Raw genomic sequence first — 25,213 nt, 5'->3', positions numbered from 1 at the left:
GCTGTTCCCCCCCCCCTCCCGGCCCTCCCCTCCCTGGCTGCGTGGTCTCTATTATCCTTATTCACTACATTTTCGGTATTGCAGTCAGGAGAGCAACTCGATATTTTGTGATGCTATAACCCAGAGAATTGACCACTGGGCAAAGTCTTTTCAGGGTGCATGAATTGGTTTTTTGTGTGTCCCCTGGGTGGCTACCAACATTTTTGGTGACATTGTCTTGTACTGACGTCTCCTCGGACTGGTTGCAGCATGAAACTCAAAGAGTGTTTTTAATTTTAATTATAGGCGGATGGATTCTCTGACGAACGAGGGTAGGGTGATTGATGACGGTGCGGGTCATGTTCACCCACTGGAGCGCAGTGTGGTTGATCGATTTCGAGGCGGAATTGCGGCCACGAATATCCAAGAACCATTAGCAGATGTTCAGAGTCGAATATTAGGAGGCGAGCAGTTGGTTGAAAACCGGAAAATCATGAGCATGAGAACCAACTTGGGGATCGGTATGGCCCAAATATACGCACGAGACCTCGAGCTCATCTCACACGCACGAAGACTGCAGGGCTGTAACCTCAGGTCTTCCCAAATCAGCATGGAACAATATATGGATAAAGAAGATGTCATCGACTTTGGGACTTTTAGATATCGTAACCACACCACTACCTTTCCAATCACCATCCCCTCCGGACCGATGCTCTTGTTCCCGAAACCTTGCTCCGAAACCTTGCTCCGAAACCTTGCTCCTGCCATAACAACTAGCCATTCCTTCAGTGGAAAAACCTGACATGTCCGAGGTCGACCGACTAGGAGTTCGCAATGAGATTCTGTGAGATGTTTTTATGATCGTTGGAAATATGTTTCACCGGTGCTGAAAAGATGCGCGACCGATATGCTAGTGTCAAAAAAGTGCTGCTTCGATGGTGTTGCTCTTCTTGATGTATTTTTTTGGTCATGCTTTAACGATTTTGATGATGGCTGGGATAATGGCCAGTAGTATGATGATGGCTCCGACCACGGAGTAGAGCGTGCCAAGGAAGGCAGAGCGGCCGCCGAGATACGAGAGTTGGGTGATGATGAAGTACTTGTGTCCTCCGTAGCTCGTAATCGGATAGCGGTTGGTTACCTGGATGTGCAGCGGGAGGTCGACATCGTCGTCGATGACACCGTAGGCCTTGAGGAAGTTCGGGAGCGCACTGTCCCTCATCCAGACTTGAAAGTGCGCATTCTCCATGCGTCCCGGGAATATCTCCTCGTCCAGCCACTCGTCCAGGAACACGGTCAAGTTGCCGCTTGGGTTCTTGAATAAATACTCCTCGTCATTCGGCCACAAAATGTCTTGAACCCGCTGCCGATAGCTACGGAAACAACTTTTGTTATATGTTCGCTTACGCGCGCGCACTTACGCATGTGCGGTCACCCGGGAGGTGAGTGATCGGGTAGAGCGTGTGTGGCTCGGGTAGCGAGATAGGTGACTCGACGGGTAGTGAAATAGGTGGCACTGCGGGCAGCATACTTGTAGTAAATCTTGCAGTCGCGTACACCTGTTTGACAGTACTTGAAGGGCACAAAGGTATCGTTGAAGACCGATCTTGCAGCTATACCACAAGGCGTTAATATAAGGTAGTTATTAGGAGCGGAAACGGCCGGCTCACAGAGGCTCAAGCGGTTACGGTCGGTAATTGAGTTTCCTTTCAATTGGGCTAGGACGCGACTGGAGCGGAAGGTGCTGAGATTTTGACCAAAGCCGTCCAGTCTGTAATAGGTAAATATTGGTCCCTTAATGTAGTCGACGTCCCGGAAGATCAATTCTCCGGTGGTCGGATCTTCAGTCAGCTGGCGATGGCTGCCAATGTTTCCGCTGCAGTGGTCTCGAGTGATGGACAAGATTTGCTCGCAACCGGCACCACATTCCACTGGAGAGTCGCTGTACTCAATGCCACACTCAACCAGAGAACTTGAGTTCACGATCAGGTAAACTCCGGCAGATAACAACACCGTACCCACGGACGACAGTACCGATACCAGCCAGACTGGCCGTAACACCCACCAGGTCCCTCCCGGCCAATCCACCGTGTTGCGACCACCATTGTAATTGCGCTCTGTCATAACCGGGCGCGCCCGGCACCAACGGTTTTTTCACCGCCCAAATCCAAATGACGGATGGAGCTGGAGATTCGAACCGGCCTAAAGACCCCGCGGTTGCGGACCAGGCAGCTAACATTGGCACGTCTGGCGCCGAGACCCATTCCGGTAGGATGCTATATTTACAAAAACTTTTAGGAATCGGACACTTGCTACTGGATCAGTTCAACGCAGAAACACTGGCCGGAATTGCTGGGAAGGAAGCCCATGCCCTGGTCGAGTTACGACCGCAATTTGTTAATGTTTGGTGGTGGCTTTTGGGTTCTTCCATCCTCATTAAGGAACCGACAGTGATTAAGGGCGTATATAATCTCTGGCCCCAAATTATTGGTCAATGGAAACAGGAAAACACGTTCCCGAAGAAAGTCGACGACGTGGTGGTTCTCTTGAACATATATCTCACCGACATATACCTAGCATACTTGTTTCCTGCCCCGGACGGTGATGGGATTTCGAAAAAACGACGCCGCACACGTGTGCTGACCCGTGAAGATGACGCTGCAGTTCGGAAGTTGATTCTTAATAAGATCGTGGACGTCCCCCTGGAGTGGCTAGAGTCGCTGGCGATTGTCTCGTCGTGCTCGCCGCCCCCTGTCCAGGCATATTACACCATCAACCTCACCGGAGACGGAAGACATGTAGATGTACGCATGATTTATAGCGCAATACTTGTCCTTTCAATGATCAAGTTTAGAGACTCGGAAGTAGGGCTAGGAGGCTCGTCTGTACTACCGGAGTACGGTGAGCTGCGACAGCTGGTTCGGTCTGTATTATCCTATGACCAGCGCAAAGGGTTATTGAATTTATTGTCCCTTTGTTACTGTCCAGTCCAGAAGTGCTTTACAGGCAGCCCTTTTGGTGAGCCCCACGCGGGATATGTTTTCTGTACGGCCTCGGCAACTGTGCTTTTGAGTGACGGTGTTTTGGACGCGGTGTCGTTCCTGGACCGGTCCGGTCCTGTGCCGTTCGGAAGAGGATGTGGCGGCGACGTTATCCGAGCTGGTGTGGAGGGTGGCGTGTGTTCATCGGCAAGAGGAGGTGACGCCTTTGTGTCTTCTCTGTGTCACCCCGAGTCGGTGCAGCAAAGGGCTCATAATACAAAGATCTGGCTTCGCAAGAGAGTGCCTGCTTGTAGGAGACTTTCTTCCGACACTGACGAGGAATTCCAGGACGTATTCCAAGACCAAAACTACGACGATTTGTGCAACGGGCGCCCAGGCAAACGCGGTGATGTGTGCTACTGCTTTTGGGTCTTGGCGGGGCTTCGGAGTTTGAAGTTATATGAAGAGGGGGAGGACGACGACGACGATATGGATTTCAACGACGAGGGAGATGAACGCAGTAGCTGCCCTGATGGTAGCTACACCGATGGTAGCCACACCGATGGTAGCCACACCGAAGGCGGCTACACCCAAGATAGAGACTCGACCTCCGCCAGAGATTCCGTCTTTGATAGCGACTCCGATAACGGACCGAAGCAAAAGGCTTACTGGGACCCTCCAGCCAACAATGATTTGTTAGTTCCTGATTGCTGGAACGAACCCGAGAACCGCCGACAACACCGCAGTCTTTCTACCGCTTGCGTTTCCAGCTGTTCCTACGCTTCTTCTGTGGTCACCATGCGCGAAGGACTGTTGCGGTGCCGCAACCCGCTGGATGGGAGCATGGCCAAGAACGCTGACTGTCTAGATAGCCCGGACATATTCCACACTTTTTTCGGCAATTTGGCGCTCAGCTTCAAAAACGTCCACCATCTCTTTGGTGCTCCCAAGATCTAGCTCGGCCTCGAGATCTTTCAAGAACTAGCTTTGCTCTTAAGATCTAGCCCTTACTGGCCGCTCTTTGGGACGGGTGCAACTATGACGGTACCTTTAGCGGAGCCGATGATCAGACGTTTGCCGTCCGAGGACTGCAAGGAAGAGATGACAACAGTATGTACGGTAAGTATGTACGGCAGGAAGAAAGGCTGGTAGGTAGTAGCGATGACAGGTCGGAAGGTGGTGGTGGCTTACGAAGACGACGTTGGTGAGCGCTCCGTTATCCATGGGGGTGGATAAGAGAGGGTTGTTCTGCCAGCGGGTGCCTTGGGCGATGTTCCAGAAGGAGAGATAGCCGCCAAGGTTGCAGCTGGCGAAGAGATTGGGGCTGGAGGGTGACCAGGCGACTCCGGTGGTGTAGGTAGTGGAGGGTTGATGTTCGAAGGTGAGAAGGGGGACCATTAGATTGTGGTTTAGATTTTTTTGCCAGAGAGTCATTGTCCAATAGAGGGAACCGGTAACGAGGAGGGGGCTGTTGGAGAAGCGTTGTACGTCGGAGCAGGTGAGGGCCTGGTCGCAGCCTGGATACTGACCAGGAATGCCGGTGGGTGTAGTGGCTAGCGGCCCGCTCCCTGAGCGGGTGAAGGAGCCGGTGGCGAGGCCCATGCTGTTGAGGGTTGAGGCGTCAAGAAAATCGCTGGCTTTATTTTCTTTGCCCGCGGTGTAGTCGTTCATGCTCTTGATGGGGCAAATGTACAGACTACCGTCGTCGCCGCCGCAATAGAGTTCCTCGACACCGTTGAAGCAAGCCGTAAGGAGTCCGAAGTAGCGCTGCACTGCGGGGGTCTTGAGAACCTTCTCCTTTTCAACCACGATGGAGGCACCGATCGCACACACCAGTAACTGGTGGATCTGGTCAATGCATATGAGCCGATGATCCTCTAGTCCCGAAACCTCAATAATGTGATGTAGCTTGGTACGTCGAGTCTGCATTGGCCGCACAGCCTCCCCACTACCGCCCACTGGCACACACCACATCATCAGACACCCGCTCGTTGTACCTGCAATCACCGTGTTCGGATCTTCGGGTAGCACACACATACATGATACTTCGGCGCTCGGTGATGCCAGTACGGCTTCTGGTCGTTTCGGTGAACCTAGGGCCCAACGCAGCACAACCGATTTGTATTCCGCCATCGGGTCGCCTTCCTTGGCGCCGTATGCGACGTAAAATTCCGAAGACTGCGGGATCGGCACAATGTCGACCACCGGGCGCAACGCAGTCAGCTTCAATTGGCTGTAGGTCATGAGACTGGACGAGAACCTCGCTGCCACGTCGCTAGCCTGACTCACACTGTTCAACACATTGAGGTCGCGGTAGATCCCCAAAATGCGGTCAGTATTCACTGACTTTTCGATGATCTTTACAGAACGTTCTGCGAAACTCCGCAACGCTGGATCCTTCTCCAAACGATCCGCAACCTGCTGCGCCTCTACCGCCTGAATTATATCCGACTCCGTCACCGTCACCGACTTGGTCTCATCCACGTTCAGACCATTGGCACCACTTGGCTCGTCATACTCAGTACGCTCCAAAATTCCACTGTTCCGACGAAGACTAACTTCAGCAACGGGGGACGGCAGCAGATCATCACCCGTCTGCACCGCCGCGTCCAGCTTCGGCTCCAACGGAACAATCGCACTCAACAGACCTCCGCTTTGCGGACTCGGACTCGCAGACACACTCGGTCGAGATGCAGGACTACCCAACTGCGAAGACGCACGTTGCTGGTTCAAACGTTCTCGCACGCTTGCCAACACCTCTTCTGATGTCAACACGGGACGTGTACGCACATACTGCAAGTCTTGCTGCGCTTTTAGACGAGCCAATTGGGCGGTCTTCTCCTCGAACTCTCTTTGCAGGCTCTGTAGACTTGGCTGATCTTGGGCCATTAAAAAGGTCTCTCCACCCGGCTGCCCCTGCGTGCCCAAACGAGTCACGTTCCCTCCGATTTCTCTTTGCTGGCCCTGAGCAGTCGCCGGATCTTGTGCCATAAAAAAGATCTCCCCACCCCTTTCAACTCCACGCGAACCACCAACCTCCGTGTTTAGATCTGCGATTCAGAATGCCCTCTTCTACTTAAGGAGTCAACAAAGTTTTTTTAAAGTGGGACGACCATGTGGACAGTTCCATGGGTGTTTAAGAAACCTCAAGTTGCCCACAATCCTAGACATCTTTTGATGTGATAATTGCTCTCCAAATTTAACCGCTGTTTTGCAAGCCTTCATTGCTAGTATATTCCAGATCCGAGGAGGTCGGGGTAAACCTCCAACCCTCTGGAATGTCCACATCTCTCTACAGGCTTCCTGAGAGGATTGGTCTAAGGGGGCGGTGGAAGCATCCAAGGAATCCAGCAGCTGCAAAAAGTCGTTCTTGTTCAACAACATGCCCTTAAAACACGGCACATGAGTTATCTCCACACCCGCATCCATCCGACGAAAACGAAAACCGTTCCGGTCGAACACATGCGCGCGTTCTAAATCATCGATTAGCTACAGAATGCCACCATCATTTTCCCATATGAATATCCTCCGTGTGTGCGACCTCCGTGTGGTGTGCGAATTACCGTTAATCGTTCAGGTGATAGGTTAATGACCACTGAGGTCAACAATGGTTGGCAGGTGAGATGTACGGCATCGTTCATGGTCTCAAACCAGTACTTCTCGTCAGCTGCATGTTGATCCACCAGAAAGAGCGAGCTTTGACACAAACAAACAATGAAGCTTCTTCGATAGGATCCGATGGGCACTAACATGCTCAAGAACTCGTTACGGCCGGCAGCAGGAGACACTACCGCCGAAAGTGAATGGTCCCACAGGCATCCGGAAGTTCCTTCGGCCGACTGGGATAAAAACTCCTCGCCTTTTATGTCGTCTTTTATGTTGCCTTTTGTACTGGTTGACAAGGGCCCCAACGATCTGTACTTGAGTCGGAGCGCTGCGACATCGTCCTCTGTCCAGTAAAGCTCGTCCCTGGCCGCCAAAGTGGCTGAGTCCCCGCTATCTCCGACGACTGACGTTTCTCGACTACTCAAAGGTACAACCGCATGTTGACTCCGGTCGAACTGTTGACTGCCGTCGAACTGTTGACTGCCGTCGAACTGTTGACTGCCGTCGAACTGGCGGTACCGAACGCTGACTTCGGCTGAAGCAGTTCCCAGTCCTATCATAGCTGCCGCCGGGACAGCTGCCGTTTGGACAGTTTCCGTTGGGGCAGCTGGTTCACCTGTCGATAAACCGCGCTTCCGGTTCGCCTGTAGTGGGGTCGACTCGATACTGGACGATTGAAGCGACGGAGGCTGGAACAAGGAGATCTTGAAACCGGGGGAGCAGATCTTGAAACCGGGGGAGCTCTCCACAATCGTCTCCGCAGCCGTCTCCACTGCCATCTCCATGGTCGACTGTGTAGCCGATTGCATAGCCGTCTTGTAACTAGAAGACGTGTTGCTCGGGGATGTCCGCGGCCCTGATGAGCTCTGTTCCTTGGGCTCCCCTTCCGGGGACTCACGGCCCTCGGACATGAGGATCTCTGATCCTCTCCTCAGCCCCGCTGACCCCCGCGGAGAGAACAAAGATGTTGCCGATCGTGGGACTGGGGATGTTTCTTTCTTCATAGCTGGAGACTCAAAATGCCTCGGCCGCCTTGCTTCCCCGACTGGCGAGGTCTCGCCTTTGAGCATAACGGTCAACTCCTTAATTCTTTCATCTGCAGATTCGGCCGTCGCTTCATCCACGCTTTCCCTGTGGTCTGGGGCTCCGATCTGGCCTGGGGTTCCAACTTGCTCTGGTGTTTCAAAAAGCGTTTCGATCTCAGTCTCAGTGTCAGCTGGGAGAAAGCTTGTGCACGCGGCTAACTCCGTCGACGAGTTGTTTGGAGCTTCGATCGGAGATGGCTGGTCTGTTAGAGGAAGCGGGGTTGAAGGGGCCTTTAAGGCCAACGACTGCATCGTTAGTGCTTTTGTTGCTAGGCTTATAGGTACTGACTGGGAAGCCAAGACGTTACCAAGGACGGAGATGGCGGTTTCCTCTAGTTGTTTAGCCAAAGACTTTTCGAAGGGCAGGAGTACTTTCCTCTTGTTGACCGACATGTTGACGTCGATTTCCCGTTCAGTCTCGAGGAACATGATGAGTCCTGTGCAGTTCTTGGAGGTGTATCGTCTGTATACTGAGTCCAGGCGTTTCATGACAAGTTGCGGTACAGTGACCGGTCGGCGATTTACACTAAGTAGTAGCATCCGGTTTCCAGCGGTGCGACTTCGGTACCCTCCTTCGATCTTCTGACTGCCGCCGTAGCCCAGTCGATTGGCCAGTGAGTGGCCCCCCACGGCCACAGTTCCCGCCTCCAATGGATGAGCAAGGTAGCCTGCTCCTCGGAACGCACCCTCCGAGTCCGCCAGCGCAAAGCCGACGTAGCTCTGCTCCACGTAACTTCGGTCACGACCCAGAATCCGACCCACGACGTCCAACACTGAGGCACAACCATACGTCTCGAATACCAGATGCACCGCCTCGTCTCCTTTTTGCCGAGTCACTCGAAACTGCACAGTCAACTCGGTCACGGCCGCCTCGGCCGCGGTCGACTCTGCCACGGCTGGCTCAGCAAGGGTTGACTCGGCCACGGCCGAGTCGGCCACGGCCGAGTCGGCCCCGGCCGAGTCGGTGTTAAGGAGTGCGAGCACTGGCAGTTCGGACTCCGTCGGTATAGTCGGAACGGCTGCAATGATGGCATATTCGTAAATTAGTTTCATGATTGCCGACATCTGCTTTGCTCCTTCAGATAGCATGGCCTTTCTACGCACATGGTGGCGGTAAAAGATGTCGCGCACCCGGATCTCCGTTCCAAAGCTGCCGGCAGGTTCGACCACCGTGGGCAGATCGGTCTCCTTGTATTCACGTTCGATACCTCCTGTCATCACAATACGGCTTTCGCGCCGCGTTCCTGTCCTTGTTTTGAACCGCGTCATTACCGTCACTTGACCGCACAATTGAACAATCGACGCCAACGCCTCTCCTCTGAACCCCAGGTGCTTCACACGACCTGTTAGCAACGTTTCCGCACTATCCAATTTGCTCGTCGTGTAACTCTCCACTGCCTTCCGCAAGTCATTGATACCACATCCGTCATCCCGGATATCCAATCCCCCCGTACCCGAATCAATCAAGTTCAAATCTACATCACAACACATGGCACCTCGACCAGCAAGCAAGTCGCTACCAGCAAGCAAGTCGCTACCAGCAAGTAAGTCGCTACCAGCAAGCAAGTCGTTACCAGCAAGTAAGTCGCTACCAGCAAGCAAGTCGCTGCCAGCAAGCAAGTCACTGCCAGCAAGCTACACATGCACACACTTACATATGTTCTTCGACCCCGCATCGATACTGTTCTCGATCAGTTCTTTGATAATGGATCGCAAATCAGGGATTGCCTGTTCCGCATCTAATAGTTGAGTTGTCATTGCACAAAAAAAACCGACCTTGAAACTCAGCCTGGACCTCCTCTCATCGTCAGCGGCAAGACCTGATATCTCGAATATTTAATCTCCCCTCTTTCAGCCCCAGCGGGGCCTCCGTCTTGCACAAAGTCATCTAAAACGACGTTCTTCCCTGCTGGGGTTCTCTCCCCCTTCTCAAATTCTCTCTTTCTTCTGAAGTTCTCGCATCTTTGGTTCTCTCCCCGTCGTTCTGCTCGTGACCGTGGTACGATCATGGTTCCGTGCTCTGATGTTGCTCCTGCGCGGCATGTTCGAGCATATCCTCGGTTATGCTAGGCTCCAAGTGATTGTTCAACGCCATCATTCGTCCGGCGGATTTGAGTAGAAGGTTGCAGTCCCATTTTTCGAAGACAGCTTCAACGAAGGTCATATGGTCATTTTCGGTCTTGGCGTATTCTAAGGCCTTGTCTAGTTGCTCGATGGTTTCGCACTTGAAACAGGCTTTTTCGGGCAGACCGAAGACTTGAGGCAATAGTGCATATTTCCACATTTGAATATCATTGTAGGAGTTGTCGGTGATGACTCGTTCAATTAAATAGCCGTCGTTGTTCACTAGAATCACCAGGGGATTGCAGCCGAACCGGACCATACTGGAAACCTCCTGACAGGTGAGCTGGAAAGAACCGTCTCCTACAACCAGCAGGACGCGACGGCCCTTACCTTCTCGCTTTAGGGCCAGGGACGCACCGAAACAGGCACCCACTGTGTAGCCAATGGACCCGTAAAAGGTCTGACCAAAATACATGCAACCGTGAGGGAGCATAGTCTCCGCGGTGGCGAACATGGAGGCGCCGGTCTCTGCAATTACCACCATGTCGCTCTGCAGGTACTGAGCGAACTTTTTAAAGACCTTCTTCATGCTCAACTTTTCATTCGGTGAATAACGGGTAGGAGAGTCTGCCCTATTCACACAACTGTGCATGGCCCTCGGGAAGTCGTAGGGGTACTCGGTGCGTTCCGGCAACCTCTCTAGCAAGCCGGCGAGTACGTCCTTAAAGTAAATTCCGGTGTAGCCATGGCTGCCGATCCTGACGTTGTCGTAGTTGATCAAAACGCGATTCCTGTCATTAAAGCCTTGTGTGAAGCCACCGGTGTTCAGGTCAGTGAGCTTCTCCCCGAAGATGATAACGCAATCACTAGCGGCTACGGACTCTTTGATTTCAGGACGAGAACGATGCCCCATGTACAAACCCATAAAGTTCGGATGGTCCTCTCCAAGGATTCCTTTGCCAAGTAACATGGTCACGTAGGGGATCTTCGTCTTGTTCGTAATCTTCTCAAACAAGGACTGGTAGCTGCGTCGAATCAACTCGACACCTGGAATAAAGAGTGGATGCTTAGACTTCTCCACCCGCGCAACAATCTCGTCCACCGCCTCCTCTAGCGCGCTAGGGTCGCTAACAGGCTCCTTCGGCGCCATCCACTCAACCAGATCCTCGTCCACATCGATCTCTTCATCCACCATGTCGCTCGGCACCGCTATATAGACCGGCTGCTTAAACAATAAACAATGCTTCACAACACGATCTATGGCCTTGGCAGCAGTTCGGTGATCATTGAGGATCGCCTGATCCACGGTCACGCGCTCATAAATGTGGTAAGGGGTCATGTAGTCCCCCAATGTATGGTGCAACAAGGGCCGTTGACGGTAATGCTCACGGGCTGGAGCGCCTGTGATTTTGATCACCGGCACGCATTCCGCATAAGCACCCGCAATACCGTTCAAGGCAGAGAGCTCTCCCACAGCATAGGTTGTCACACAAGCCGACAAACCCGTAATGCGTGCGCAACCATCGGCCGCATAAGCAGCATTCAACTCGTTGCAACAGCCAACGTACTCCACTGGAGACTCCATCACCCGGTTCAAGAACCCTAGATTAAAATCGCCAGGCACACCAAACATCTGGTGGCAGCCAGCATCGTAGATTCTCTTACACAAGAAATCTGCCAATCGAACCCGTATGGTCATCTTTGTTAAAAATATTAGGGCGCGATTTCTTTGGCGCGCGCGTGTGCACACGCGCGCGCCAAATAATAATCCGGATCCGCATTGGGACTACTCCGGGGCCAGGCCGCATTGGGACTACTCCGGGACCAGGCCGCATTGGGACCGAGATCCACATCTGTTAGGGGATTAATTCTGAGCCTCTTTGCTAGTCCTCTTTGAATGAAACCTGTTTAGTATGCGCTTCTCGCAGGATACCAGTGACCCAGAAGTAGCAGAGGCACCACATCAAGGTTAGATCTCTTGCCCATCTGAATGGTCTGTGCATGAGGTCTTTGAAGAGGATAAGGAATCCATGAGTGCCGATGGCGTATCCGAGAGCGTTGGATAGCATACAGAGCTGGACAAGTGTGTTGGTCGCGCATGCGAAGATCAGAGCGGTGACAAAGTGTTTGCTGGGAAGAGGCAAAGGTCTCTGCTTGTAGGACATGCCATAGAGCTTCTCGACGGCGAATTCCAAAATGGCAGCTGCACTCACAACCGCTGCCCAGACGGAATAACTGAGGTTTGCCTGGTGCCACATGCCGACGAAGAAGTAGACAAGGATGGTGGATAGCCAGCGAGACCACTTGCTGTTCCGTAGGGGCTGGTAAATGTAGCGTCTCAGCCAGAGATGGTAGCTGAGATGCCAGGAACGCCAGAAGTCCTGCATGCTGACGTGGTTGAATAGGAACTTTGGCAGGTTGTCCGGAGTGTAGATCCCGCAGGCCAGTGACCAGATTCGGAATGTGCCCCAGATAACTTTGAATTTGAGCCAGAGATAGATAAGTGCAGACAAGACTCCCAACATGATCTCGAACGGATTGAGCATGGCCCACATGAACTTGAATGCTTTGTAGCAGTCACGACTAGTACCGTATGCACCGAAGAAGATGGATACCATCATGCACCGGGCAAAGACGAATTCAGTGATCGCAAAGAGCACCGCCACTTCCACAATTTTCTTCACTTGCTGGAACCAGGAAGGCCTGTACGGCACTTGCAGATGGTGAATGAAGGATTGGAAACTCACGATCGGTCCGCAGATGTATAGCGGCGCGAAGAGAGTGTACGCCAGATAGTTCACCAGCGTGAAGTGGCGTTCCTCTGCCGGCCGCTGAGCCAACTGGTCGTACAGCTGGCGCTGACTAGGCGAGATCGCGCCACACTCCTCCCTGGTCTCGCATCCAGCCAACGGTTCTAGCCCGCGGTCTCGGTGGAACCTGTTAGTGAAGCGATGTCCCCCGTGGCGTTCCCCATGAGGTTCTCTGTCATGTAGGGCGTGATGTTCGCCACGATGCTCCCCGTGATACTCGGTGTCGTGGAGTCCGTGATGGTGCCGGTTCTGTTTCACTGCCCAGTGGTGGTCCATGTTGAAGGAGACGCATTTGAGGACAAGAATGGGCAGCAGTTTGTTGAGAGGGTACCTACCCAGGTGGAGCGAGAACCAGCTGCAATAGCAAAGGACCGCGACGGTCAGAGCCCAGCTGGTAAGGGGTACGAGCCAGCGCAGGATGCGTACGCGTGTGAGGCGGGAGAGGACGAAGTAGGCGGCGAGCACAGCGCAGACGATGGCGGAGTCGATGATGCCGTGACAGATGAAGACCACGCCGGCTCCGAAGAGGGCCTGAAAGAGTGCCCGCAGAGCGAGGCCCAAGTGGGGGCGAGGACTGACGGCTACGAGGACGTCCGCGCTGGGTTCTGTAACCTCGGCCGCGCGGCGGCGGAAGTGCGGGGAGAGGCTACGGTGCCAGGCGCGCCGTTCTTTCGGATCTTCGACCGCACTCGTGTGCACGTAGTCGCTCAGGTGGCCGGGGTGCCCCAGATGGTGGTGGCCCAGGTGGTGTTGGCCAGGGGTGTGAGTGAAGAAGGTGACGCAGTTAGTGAGAAACGTGTGGATGAGAGCGAGGGCAAGCGTGAGTGGCATGAGTTGTTTCCAGAGGTGCCATTGTGTGTCGCTGTCATCGTGTACTTTGTGGAAGAGGTCGAGGTGGTGGATGCTGAGTTTTGGTAGGTCGGTAAGTTTGATACTAGGGTGGAGGCGGAATGAGGGGTGGAGAAGACGGTCGAGGAGTTTCCATGGCAGGCCGATGGGGTTAATGACGAGGGTTACCCACTTGACGACCATGTCCCAAGGTAAGTGTTTGAGCACGATGTACTGGATGCGAACACACATCCAGGTGCAGGCTGCGACCAGGATGACCCAGGCGAGGGCCCGCTGCAGTCCGAGCGGGAGGCAGCTGAGGTAGGCGCAGCTGCTACGGGAGAAGGAGGAAGAGCGACGCGGTGGGTCTTCCTCGCCGGCCGAGGGCTCTTCCGGGCGCGGTCGCCAGAGGTGCGGTTTGGTCTCCACGTGGCCATGGTTTCGGCCGTGGCCACGGGCGGGCGAGTCCTCGTCGGAGTCGAGGTCGTCGCGGAAACGGAGACCGTGGCGGCTGGCAGAGTGCAGCAACCCTGAGTCAATGGCGGCTTCCGTCGCTAGCCGACCGCGCCAGTGCCGTGGACAGTCGCCAAGACAGCCGCAGTTCCAACGCCGCTCCCAATGGTGCGCCTCATTGTCACAAAACCCGCATTTCAGACACCGGCGGATCGGCTTGATCTCGAATCGCGGCGAACAACACGGCGGCCGCTCCGCCGTCTCCGACCGCGTCGGCCGCAACTCCTCGTGCCGCGCGTCCCAGTACCGCCGCACGCGGCTCCACAGATTCTCCTCCAGTGCTTTCGTACCCGGCATGTCCCAAAAAACCAGAACACATTCACGGCCCCCACCACACGAGCTGGACGCTGCCGGGCGGTCGAATTTGGTCGAGTCGGACCTAGCCGGGTCGGACTTGGTGAGGGGAGAATCGGGCTTGGCGTCGGCGGCGAGGAAACTGTGGGTGCTGTTGTGGGTGCGGACGCGGGCCGCGCGAGAGAGAAGAGGTGACCGACCTCGTTGCTCTGTGCTGGCCATTGGGTGCTGCCGACAGACGCGGACACGCGAGAACTGGGTCGTCATGGGGGAGGGGAAGAGGGTCGTGAGAGAGGAGGTGGGGAAGAGGGTCGTGAGAGAGGAGGTGGGGAAGAGGGTCGTGAGAGAGGAGGAGTTGTTGGTCGGGAGGCGGGGGACCGGACGGCGAAAAATAATGGAGACAGAATCTTCGGAGCCGTTGCTGAAGCGAATGGAGGAGGCACCTTTGGAGCACCCGTTGAACCTGGCGCAGCGACCGAAGCAGAATGTGGTCATCCGGCTCATCGTGTCCCTCTTCCTTTGGGTCACGATTCCGTTTGGCGTTCTTGGCGCCATCACTGGCCAGGTGCTATCGCTAGTCCTATTGTGGCCAGTATTCTGGTTCAGGCCAGCGCTGAAGGTGTGGTTTCTCGGCTGGATTCTCCGATTTAGCGTAACGTGCTGTAAGCCCCCCCCCGGTGGTCCACTTTTGTGTGTGCAGCGTCGTTTTTCTTTAACCCGTTTTGGCGGTTGAAGAGGGTGCGATTGGTCCGCGGGGACTACCGGCCGCATGGACGTACTTTGGTGATGTGTAATCACTTGACTCAGGCGGACCCGTGGATCTTTTCGCGGGGTTTGTGGCCGTGGGAATTCAAGTGGGTGTACAAAGCGGACTTGTTGCGGATTCCGGTTGTGGGTCAGATTTTGAGGATGTCCCATGACATTCCGCTCAAGTTCACCCGAGACAAAGGAGGCTGGGGAACGGAGCGGGGACAGGTGAAGGTGATGATGGATACGGTGTACGAAATGGGCACGGTTTATGACATCGGCACGGTCGTGTTTCCTGAGGGCACACGTTCCAAAACCGGGCGCCTACAACCCTTTAAAGACGGCTTCTTCAAGTTTGCTGTCGAACATGACTGGGAAATCCTACCCTGTGTCGCACATAACTCCCAAACTTTATGGCCACTCAGCAGCACCCTCTTCGGCTGCGGCACCGTCTACTTCAGCGTCGGAGATGTCATCAAACCAGAGCCTGGCGAATCCTTCGAATCACTTAAATACAGAACCCGAGAAGCCATGGCCCAACTCGTTCGAGAAATGCCTCTATTCAACCCTGAGGTAGCCCCTCCCTGCCCTCCCCTCCTCTCTTCACTGTTCTTCATCAGTAACCCCAATCCCACCCTTCACGGTCGCTCTCTCAATCGCTACTGTTGCTGTTCTTTTTGCAGACTGATGATCCCATGGCGCATGATGCTGATGTCCTTGAAAGAGGTCAAGGCATTCTGGCTCGTTAGACCGGGTCGTTAGACCGGGTCGGTAGACCGGGTCGTTAGACGAGCACGGCCTGTGCTCGCGGAGCACGGAACGTGCAGTCGTCAGAGTGTGCACTCGTGAAGCTGACACTATCATGTTGCGCATCCTGTAAGGATTCGCAGGGCATGAGACAGAGGGCATGAGACAGAGAAACGAGATAAAGGGAGGAGACGGAGGGACGACATAGACAAACGAGACGGAGGTACAGATCAGGAGATGGGAAGGTGTATTGTGACAGATAACAGGGATCCTAGTCGAATGTGGCTGGCTAATCGAAAGGAAGGTGGGTCGCGGCCGGTCAGAAACCGAGGGCGGTAGCTGGTCGGCCTTTAGGGCGCCCTTGGGAGTGAGGGCGGCTAAAGCACGCTTGACGAGGGCCGTGTTTGTTCTCTGATGGGAGCGGTCAGTCGCAGGGATATTAGCCAGCTAACGAAGTCCTCGAAAGTTCGGAATTTGGTGGTCGTTTCCTTCGCATTGGCGAAGACTTTTCGTTGCAGTTCTGACGGAGCTCCGAGCAACAGGTCTAGGAACCGTCCATCAACCCACTCAACGTTTCGGCGGTGATTTACTTCTGAAAGAAAGGGACAAAATTGGAGTTGGGAAAATTGACGGCGGGAAACGAGGCATGTACGAACGTTTGCTAGTGCTGGGGGGTGGGAGTGTGCTCTAGGGTGGGAGTGTGCTCTAGGGTGGGAGTGTGCTCTAGGGTGGGAGTGTGCGCTAGGGTGGGAGTGTGAGCTAGGGTAAATGACCGGGGCGTTGCTTACTTGTCATTCTATATGTCGAGTGTTCAGTTTCCTTAAGGGTGGTAAAGAGACCTGGGTCGCGTATGGGTAGGACGACCCCAACATTCCCTTCAATGTCTAACCAGTGCGTACAAGCCTGTAGGGGGTCTATGGAGGGTATGGCATGCCGGGTCGCCTTCATTCGGTTGATTTGTGTATCCAGATGGAAGGGTGAGGAGGACTGAAGTCTGTGAGTGACTTTGTCCTTGACGACTTGGTGAACAGTTAGGGCGTTGTGTCTAGCAGCAATGAAGCAGTCATCATTCAGTCTACTGAGTGTCTGCACCCCCTCTCTTTCAAGACGATCTCGAACAGTTAATTCTCGTAGTAAAGATGACGGTCTCAACTCCAATACCGTACAAGAATGGTACAATGTAGCGAGTGCATAACGCATGGGAGACAAATAGACAATATCGGTGATTGTACTATGGACCCATACAGCCCCCACACACGTCAACGTCACAGTCGCCCGGCCCATTTGATCTGCGATGCTACTGGGTTGGCCCTGGTCAGCTGGAACGTGATAATTCTCCTCCGATGCCACCAGGTGTTCATCTTCTCCAGAACCCATTAGAACCGCATATTCATACATGCTTAGTGAGTCGCCATGACCAAGAACTAGCACATGCTCACTGACGACTATGCCGCAGCTTACTTCACAATTCTCTCCGAGGGCCTTTGTACCCAGAATCTCAAGTCGGTATCCATGGCCAAAAGAAGTTTTAGCAGTTGGAACCGAGATTGAATTTACCGACATTGATTCTACCGACATTAGGTCTTCTGGTCCGGGATCCGAACTGATGCGGACGGCGTATAGCCGTCCTTGGTGACAGCCGCGCTTGGTACATAAGAACCAAATCTCGTCAACGCTGCCAGGATAGGGGGGCATAATGCAAGTCACTATCTCAGTGGGGTCGAAAATATGAAGCGTCTCAGAACGCCCTGTACGCGGGTTCATCAGACCCAAGCAGCTGTTACAGTCAGGTAGGAAACGCTTTACGACCTCGCCCACACCTGGTTGATCACCCACCTGTGGTTGCCCGTCCACGTGTGACTGGCCACCCGCGTGGTCCTCCTTCAATGCCATGGTTCTCCCGAGTTCGGAAGCTAGTTCGTAACTGAACTCGTCATCGTACTGCATAGAGGGTACGGTGGAGAACATCAACTGGTCATGAAACTCTTCCACCTGAGCTACGCAGTGGCCGGTCAGCAGTGGTAGGCACTGACTCTCCTGGGGGTTGACCTTGAGCACGCCCGCTCGGAGCTCATTCTGGTCAGTCAGCCATATCACCATTCCCTTTGTGTGTACCATCGCTCGAATGCTGCTTAACGCCCGAGCATCGGCTACGGCCAACTTGCCAAGCTCAACCGTGTAGGTTCCAGACAAACATCGCACCAGCCACAACTCCTCCGCCAAAGCCACCACCTGAGCCACCCGGTCATAACCGCCGCTGCTTAGTCGATACATCTTCTCCACGGCCGAACACGAACTAGTCAAAACGGAACTACCCCAGGGCTCCGAACTGCCAGGCTTCGCCCCGCCAGGTTCAGGACTCCTCGGCTCCGAACCACCAGGCTCCGAACCACCAGGCTCCGAACCGCCAGGCTCCGAACCGCCAGGTTCAGGAGTCATTAGACCATTGGAGCCTGGCGGCCGGAAGGAAGGACCGGCTGGCCCGTCCGGCTTTGCGAAACGATACACGCTACCCCGCTCGGTCACTAGGAATATGGCGGTGGCCACCTTGATGGCCACAGGTCTTTCCGAGAGACTAACTACGGCCGTCAACGCAGACGCTTTAACCTCCTTAGTCTGGTGGTCCACACTTGGGTTGTCTACACTGGGATTGGGGATGTCCACGTACTCCACGACCGACCATCTGTGACCGGTCTCGCGCACAAACCATATTCGACGATCGTCCTCAATTGTGACCAAGCTCACCCCCTGAAGATCACGGAACTGCGCGACAAGCCGCCCATCTAATGCCACAGCCGCCACTGTCCCTTCGAAGTAACATATTACCACGAAGTTGCGACAAATGGCAGCCGATAATACTTCCGTCTGCAGTTGATAAACTGGTGCGTGCTCGTGGCCCCGGGAGGTGAGATCGTCGTCAAAGCCTGTTGGACGGCCAATATCTACGACCCGGACATGGCGACTTGTAACTTGAATGAGTTTGCGTTGCTGAGGATCGTTGTTGTCCGACGGATCAAGCATAGAGCAGGCGATAGTAGGATTCACATAATCCAAGTGGGGAAGCGAACATGAAATAAAGCGTTTGCCATCTACGGTGTAATATGTGGCGGTTGAATTGGGGGCTGGGGCGCCGTCTGGCGTTGAACTGATGTGGTCAACAGCCGAGTGCTCAGGAGCCGAATGCCCAAGATCCGAGTGCTCGGATGCCATCATGGTTGAACCAATGGGAGCGGAACCAATGGGAGCGGAGGAGAGGAGTATAATGTCGTGAGAGTCGTCCCATTTGATTGAAAAGAGACGGTCATAGAACCACGGTCCAAGGTGAAGCCCTTTGGAAATGAGCAGTGCTGAGTTGGATAGATGACAGAGTCCTCCCCGTTTGCCTAGACCGCCTGCAATGATGAATGAGGGTCCTACGGTTACAAAGTCTAGAGCAGGCATAACCTGTTGCGTGACGTAACGAATGGTGCATTTGATAGAGGTGGGCATCCGTGAAGGTGTCGTGAATTGTAGCAAAGCCATTCCGTGTGATTTGGATCCGGCAGCTACGATGATGAGGGTTTTGTCTTGATAGTTAGCGCGTGTCAATACGCATAAGGATTCCGCATAGAATCGGGTTCCAGGAATAACTTGGAGATTTTCTTGGCCTTCGACGATTCTGGAATACACAAGCAAATATTCGGAGTCAGTTACAAAGACATACGGCCCACCGGTTCCAGAAATACTCAAGTCCAAACTGGCCTCAATGGTGCTGGTTATAAGGATCTTAGGTACCGGTAAGCTTAATTTCCTTTCATGGTCATAAAAGTTTGCTCCATCTATATAAAATTGATTGTCCCATAAGTACTCAGCTATTCCATCAATCTGATACGATTCATCATCGCCTAACCATACCTGTACTGAGCCCAGCACGGTGTGTCCAACCAGACAGTATTCATGTCTAGGCCTTTTGATGTCTACAATGCCAGGTCTTGGAAACATTGCCGAATGTGGAGCGAAACTTAGTGAAGTAATATTTTGACTAGCTATGCGTACTGAAGTGCTCACAAAATTCCAACCTTTCACATACAAGATATCCACCACACTCAATCCGAAACACGCTGCGATCTTGTCCTCGCATATGGTGACTCTTGTCATGGGATTCGATTGAATTATTTCAACATCATTGCTTCGAGTTCTTGACGTATCTCTTATATAACTTGCACGAGAAACTAGCTTTATCCTCCCTTCACATGTCACGCAGTATATCTCAAAGCTATAGTCCGATCTCTGGACTAGAATACCTTGTGAAACACTTGGGGGAATTCGACCCTCCCGAACACGATCGAATCCTGACTGAATAGAAAAACCCGACAGCGATGACGACGACGACGACCCGAGGAGGAGGTTGTTCGAAACACCTGCCTGACCTGGAGCCGTACTTCGCCGCGGGAAACTCCAAATCCAATGCACGTCTCCAATCGGTATATGTTTTATTAACTCCACACTCCCTTGCACGCTGCTAAGATCAGGACCGGCATCAGGACTAGGACCGGCATCAGGACTAGGACCGGCATCAGGACAAGGACCGGCATCAGGACAAGGACCAGCATCAACCGCAGGACCAGCGTCGGGCGCAGGACCAGCGTCAAGCGCGGGACCAGCGTTGGGCGCAGGACCGGCGCTGAGACTAGGATCACGACCGTCATATTGTCCTATACAAAGCCCGTCTGCCGATCCCCACACGAGAAGGCGACCGTAGAGCCACGCAATTCCCCTACAAGACCATCTTGATCCAATTATTCGGTCAACCCAATACCCTTAAATTAGAGACGAATTCTACCACCATCAGTACCACTATTACCTGTCATCTGTGCGGCCACGCCCCCATCGTCCTTCATAGCGGATTTACTACAGCGAAAATTCACCGCGTCGTGTTTCGGCAACAACCTACTTCATTCCTGGCTCTCCTGCAAGTCTTTAACCCTGTCTCTCTGACCCTGTCCCTGTCCCTGTCCCTCGCCGTTGTCAAAAGATTTCGCAAATGAATAACTTGCCATGGATACTTAGGCTGCCTGACCACGTAGCACAAACTATGTGCAAACCTTCGAGCAATTACCCATACGCAATGAGACAGGTGTACAAGGCCAAGCAGGCTTGGCCAGCCGCGCGAGTTACCACCATGCGGAGCCAAATTCCCTCGGAAACCCGTGTGTGCATTCGCGGCCGATCGTGGCTAAAAAAAATAATATGAAGGGCTTTCGAAGTCAGTGCGGTCACGGACACTCACTAGAGCGCGCCCTGGTCATCGCAGGATGCGCTGTCACAAGCAGCGGATCACAGTTCCCTCTGCCTGAAGGCGAAGCCGCTTTGGAGGGCATACCTTCTGATCCCTTGGAGGTGGGGCAAAAGGTAGCCATCTCCACGGCCCAGAAAATTGCGCTCGCCGCTGGCGCCGCTGCCGGCGACGAGACCCCGGCCGTCCCCCCTCCGGCGATAGTGGTTCGTATGCCCAATACCCTCCAGATGCCCGGGGCACAGCCTCAGGGCATTCAGGCTCAAGGAAGTCCGGCCCAAGGAATTCAAAATCACGGAGGTGTCCATACTCACGGACGGGTCCATAATCACGAAACAATGCATACCCTCGGAGGTATCCAGACTCACGGAGGAGGCCATACTTGCGGAGGCCAGGCTCAGAGGTTCACGCCGATGCCGTCTGGCACGTGTATGGTGGCCCAGCGTGGAGCGACGGTGCAGCCTAGCGCGAAAGTCCAGCCTGGAGCGATAGTCCAGCCTGGCGGGAAATGGTTCCCTTACTTTGGCGTCCAAGACACGAAGGCGGTAGGTGGGAAGGCGGTGGTCGTTCAAGAACGTCCTCGGCAGCGGGGTGCTGCTGGTAGCGTGCTTTCGCTTCGTGAGGTTCTGGCCTGCGCCACTCGAGCGACCATTACCGATTTGGTGAAGAGCCGGCAGCTTACTGTAAATCTCGTCGACCGCTATCTTAAGCGGGTTCCTCGATGGACAAAGAGGCTACTGGTAGTTAGAAAGCGTGTTTTGAGAGAGCTCGAAGCACTCGCTCAAAAGCCAACAACGCACCAAACCCCGGGACAGTCGTCTGGACGGGCCTGGCCTGTCGGCGGATTTGGTGGATTTGGCCAACGTAGCATTTTTGGTGGTACTGGAAGCGGCTTTGGCGGAGGCAGTTTCTTCGGTGGAGGGGGCTACGGTGGAGGCGCACCGAGCGCAATGCTCACTGTGGGCGAGGACCCAGAACTCCAGGCCGATAAATCGGTCAGTGAGCCGGCGAGCGCAGGACTGCAAAACGTGGAAGACAAAGCCCCCGAAGGTATCAAAAAGTCACCCAGTGGACGGTTCCTCGAACAGAAGTCGGACCCTGCGGGGGCTGATCTTGACCTTGAGGAGAAGCGTCTTGACCTTGAGGAGAAGCGTCTTGACCTTGAGGAGAAGCATCTTGACCTTGAGGAGAAGCATCCCGACCCTGAGGAGAAGCATCTTGACCCTGAGGAGAAGCATCTTGACCCAAAGGAGACGAATACGGAGGGGCCGGGTGCCCAGGCCGGTCCGACCGAACTTTCCAGTTATGAGGAAGCACTTTCGGCATGTCCTCTGGCCCCTAAAGAGCTGGAGGATCTTCGTAAGTGTGCGGCTCATACACTGGTGGTTACTGAGCGGCTGCTGGAAGAAGCGGGACTTAAGCCGGTGGAGATGCCCAGTCCAGCTGAGCTAGAAAGCATGATGACCACCGTGTTGAAGCTGGCTTGTCCTGACTTATTGGACAATTACGGGGACGTGGATATCTGGGGTGCCATGATTCCCGCAATAGTAACTGCGTGGCGGGAGACCTTGGTTGAATCCGCGGATGTCGAAGCGAGGATGAAAATATTTGATGATAAGTGGAGCTCGTTCACTTTCGAGTTTCAGGACGGCAGCCCTGCCTTTTCGCGCATCCGACACAGGTCGAAGATTGTCCCTTCGGTTGCAATAAAACAAAAGGAAGAGTCTGCTGACATGGCCAGCGGTAAAGAGGAGAAGGCCCCATTCGTACTTTCGACTTACGAGCAAGAACTCGGAGGATGCCGCATAACCCCACAGGATCCTCAGCAACTTCGCGACTTCGCAAACAGAGTGGTGGACGTCACTTACGGACTTCTGAAAGACGTGCTTGTGGAAGACGGCGGAGTGGAGATGCCCAGTCGAGGTGAGGTAGAAATCATGATGACCACGATACTGAAGCAGGCCGGCGACAATTTCAAAAACAACTTTGGCCGTGACGAAATCGTGAAGGACATGGTTTCGGTAATGGCAAGCGTCTGGCTGGAGATCTCCGAGGAGTTGGCGTCTCAACCGATGGATGCAGCGGACCTGAAAGAGCGGAAGATGGAAATGTTTGGTCAGAAGTGGATGTTGGTTGCTTTTCAGCCGACGATGGATGGGCCACAGTTTGTGCAAGTCGTACCCACTTCGGGAGCGGCGCCGATGACCCACGGGGAGACTACCACTCCTGTTGTGGTTGTCAATGAGATGAGTAACGAGGTGGACGACACGAGTGGGGAAACACCTAAGGTCTTTGCCATGACGAGTAGTAAAGTAGCGGACGAGGAGGTGGATGGGAACATTGATGGTAAGAAGACAAATGATCCCGCCGTCGAGAACAACTGGGAAGAGCAGTATGAGAGTTTCTTGAAATCCACGGATCCGACGGCGGAAACCTTCGGTCAACCCTTGGCGGATGGCTGGCGGCGGCACAGTGAAGCGGTTGGTGACGAGTATCGTGTGGTGGACCGGATTTGTTTGCGAGACTTGATTGCGCAGATGAAGGTGAGCAGAACAATGGGCCTGGCGGAGGAGCCCGCTCACCAGGCGCCGGAGGAGGCCGCGAAGGAGCAGGCCACCAGATGGTGGCCGGCCGGTGACCTGGACCGGTTGGTGGTCCTTTTAGAAGCGATGGTGCCGGCTGGTGAGGAAGTGATAGTCCGTCGGGAATTCGTGTGCGGTACGAGTTCGTTGGAATACGTGGTGGATGCTGAACCCAGTTGGCTTGAACCGGTGGTCTTGGACTCATCGCAGTTCCACCACGTGGAGGCGGCGGCGCGTCTGGCGGAGTTACCCTCAGAGGAGTTGTTTGGATGCATAACGAACATTGTGTGCTGGCACCTGGAACAGTCATTGGTATGGAAGACGGCGGTAGAGCAGGGGCGGATTCTGGCTAGCGAAGTTAGCATTTGGAGAGATCTGTACATGTCATTCTGGGACGACGATCGTGAAGGCAGCGAACTGCCTTTGACGGCTGCCCAAAAATTCACCGTGCTCGAACAGTGTGTGCGAAGCGTTACCGGCGTCAAAACAGGCATGGTCTCACTGCAGGCCGTCGAACCTAACGGCCAACAATTGTACAGCACCAAACTCCGACTTGGAAGAGGCCTTTGGTCCGACGTGGCCAAGACGTACGTCAACAAGATACGGCGCGAACAGCCCCCACGCGGCACCCAGGAGCTCCCCTACGACCTCAACGAAATCTTCGACGCCTGCTTCCAAAAATGGAAAGCCGACGCCCGTATCTCCTTATCCCCTTTCAAACGCTGTGCAGACATGTACGGCAGCAAGTTCAGCTCTATATGCTAGGACACATGCAAGCTTGCTACCACATAGTCCAAAACAGAGGTTTAAGCCCAAGCGGTTCAAGCCCAAGACACGAGGGCGCTTTTTCCGATTACATGTCTTCAACTGTTTTGTGTTGGCTGCTCACTTCCGCTCAATTTTTGCAGGCAAATTATGCGGGGAATAACTGTTGTTCACTGCGGGCATGGACAAGAGCCAGTGCCCTGCTGGCTGGCATTATGCCCCGTTTCAGACTCGCCGCTGTGCCCCTACCAGACCTGGGGCGCAAAGTTCGGGGTGTGCCAACCGAGCCTGGTGATGCACGCCCCCAGTCAAGTGGTCCACGACATGTCGTGGATCTTTCCCGGTCTGGAGCAGAAGCAAACCTCGAGACTCAGCAGAAGGCCACGACATATTAGGAGGCCACGAAAAATTGGGCTTCTGTCTCGACTCCTCAAGTACACGAATATGCGAGACATAACCAAGCCTGTTCTAAATAGCCACCTCACTGTCGAGTTGGTTTGCAGCGGCCTCAAAGCTTTTCCGAAGCACCGAGCTGCGCTGTCTGCCCTCCGGAAACGTATCGAGACCATACTCGACCGCACGAAGAGGGCTTCGAGTCTCCCAGGCAGCGTTTCGCTGGCAACCTCCGGCTTCGCTAATCCTTTCAGCCGCTTTCAGCTGGGCAGCGGCGGCCGCGGTCGAGGAGGCGGTGGAGGGATTTTTGGTCGAGCGGATCCCGACTGGGATGCTTTAAGAGCAGTGTCCACGCTCTCTCCGGCAGAGCCGCCTGCCCCGAGTCGACCTCCGACTCCTCCACCTCGATCGCCGACTCCTCCACCTCGATCGCCGACTCCTCCACTTCGATCGCCGACTCCTCCACCTCGATCTCCGACCCCTCCACCTCGATCTCCGACCCCTCCGCCTCGATCTCCGACCCCTCCACCTCGATCTCCGACCC

General features: G+C 54.3%; 9 protein-coding genes across 9 annotated transcripts; 4 read left to right on the top strand and 5 right to left on the bottom strand.

The window, feature by feature from the left end:
- Window positions 1-289: 289 nt before the first annotated feature.
- GNI_054820 (hypothetical protein) lies at window positions 290-827 on the top strand (the record flags this gene model as incomplete). Its single annotated transcript, XM_011131601.1, has 2 exons — window positions 290-644; window positions 769-827. 2 exons carry the CDS (start codon window positions 290-292, stop codon window positions 825-827), a joined length of 414 nt encoding a protein of 137 aa, XP_011129903.1.
- Window positions 828-946: 119 nt separating this feature from the next.
- Window positions 947-2,103, bottom strand: GNI_054810 (LEM3/CDC50 family protein; the record flags this gene model as incomplete). Its single annotated transcript, XM_011131600.1, has 2 exons — window positions 947-1,352; window positions 1,511-2,103. The coding sequence occupies 2 exons, from the start codon at window positions 2,101-2,103 to the stop codon at window positions 947-949; spliced, it is 999 nt and encodes a 332-aa protein (XP_011129902.1).
- A 47-nt stretch (window positions 2,104-2,150) lies between these two features.
- On the top strand, window positions 2,151-3,917 carry GNI_054800 (hypothetical protein; the record flags this gene model as incomplete). Its single annotated transcript, XM_011131599.1, has 1 exon — window positions 2,151-3,917. One exon carries the CDS (start codon window positions 2,151-2,153, stop codon window positions 3,915-3,917), a length of 1,767 nt encoding a protein of 588 aa, XP_011129901.1.
- Window positions 3,918-3,967: 50 nt separating this feature from the next.
- Window positions 3,968-9,409, bottom strand: GNI_054790 (putative DNA mismatch repair protein; the record flags this gene model as incomplete). Its single annotated transcript, XM_011131598.1, has 5 exons — window positions 3,968-4,048; window positions 4,152-6,010; window positions 6,074-6,449; window positions 6,590-9,275; window positions 9,303-9,409. The coding sequence occupies 5 exons, from the start codon at window positions 9,407-9,409 to the stop codon at window positions 3,968-3,970; spliced, it is 5,109 nt and encodes a 1,702-aa protein (XP_011129900.1).
- A 247-nt stretch (window positions 9,410-9,656) lies between these two features.
- GNI_054780 (indolepyruvate decarboxylase) lies at window positions 9,657-11,414 on the bottom strand (the record flags this gene model as incomplete). Its single annotated transcript, XM_011131597.1, has 1 exon — window positions 9,657-11,414. The coding sequence occupies one exon, from the start codon at window positions 11,412-11,414 to the stop codon at window positions 9,657-9,659; it is 1,758 nt and encodes a 585-aa protein (XP_011129899.1).
- Window positions 11,415-11,598: 184 nt separating this feature from the next.
- Window positions 11,599-14,163, bottom strand: GNI_054770 (membrane bound O-acyl transferase; the record flags this gene model as incomplete). Its single annotated transcript, XM_011131596.1, has 1 exon — window positions 11,599-14,163. One exon carries the CDS (start codon window positions 14,161-14,163, stop codon window positions 11,599-11,601), a length of 2,565 nt encoding a protein of 854 aa, XP_011129898.1.
- A 391-nt stretch (window positions 14,164-14,554) lies between these two features.
- Window positions 14,555-15,656, top strand: GNI_054760 (1-acyl-sn-glycerol-3-phosphate acyltransferase; the record flags this gene model as incomplete). Its single annotated transcript, XM_011131595.1, has 3 exons — window positions 14,555-14,822; window positions 14,861-15,480; window positions 15,591-15,656. The coding sequence occupies 3 exons, from the start codon at window positions 14,555-14,557 to the stop codon at window positions 15,654-15,656; spliced, it is 954 nt and encodes a 317-aa protein (XP_011129897.1).
- A 757-nt stretch (window positions 15,657-16,413) lies between these two features.
- On the bottom strand, window positions 16,414-20,534 carry GNI_054750 (hypothetical protein; the record flags this gene model as incomplete). Its single annotated transcript, XM_011131594.1, has 2 exons — window positions 16,414-20,348; window positions 20,498-20,534. The coding sequence occupies 2 exons, from the start codon at window positions 20,532-20,534 to the stop codon at window positions 16,414-16,416; spliced, it is 3,972 nt and encodes a 1,323-aa protein (XP_011129896.1).
- Window positions 20,535-20,883: 349 nt separating this feature from the next.
- Window positions 20,884-24,276, top strand: GNI_054740 (hypothetical protein; the record flags this gene model as incomplete). Its single annotated transcript, XM_011131593.1, has 1 exon — window positions 20,884-24,276. One exon carries the CDS (start codon window positions 20,884-20,886, stop codon window positions 24,274-24,276), a length of 3,393 nt encoding a protein of 1,130 aa, XP_011129895.1.
- Window positions 24,277-25,213: the final 937 nt, after the last annotated feature.

This window comes from Gregarina niphandrodes, assembly GCF_000223845.1.
Source record: "Gregarina niphandrodes unplaced genomic scaffold scaffold00008, whole genome shotgun sequence".
Taxonomy (NCBI): domain Eukaryota; phylum Apicomplexa; class Conoidasida; order Eugregarinorida; family Gregarinidae; genus Gregarina; species Gregarina niphandrodes.
Note: the sequence above shows the minus strand (reverse complement) of the source record. Positions and strands in the feature narration are given on the sequence as shown.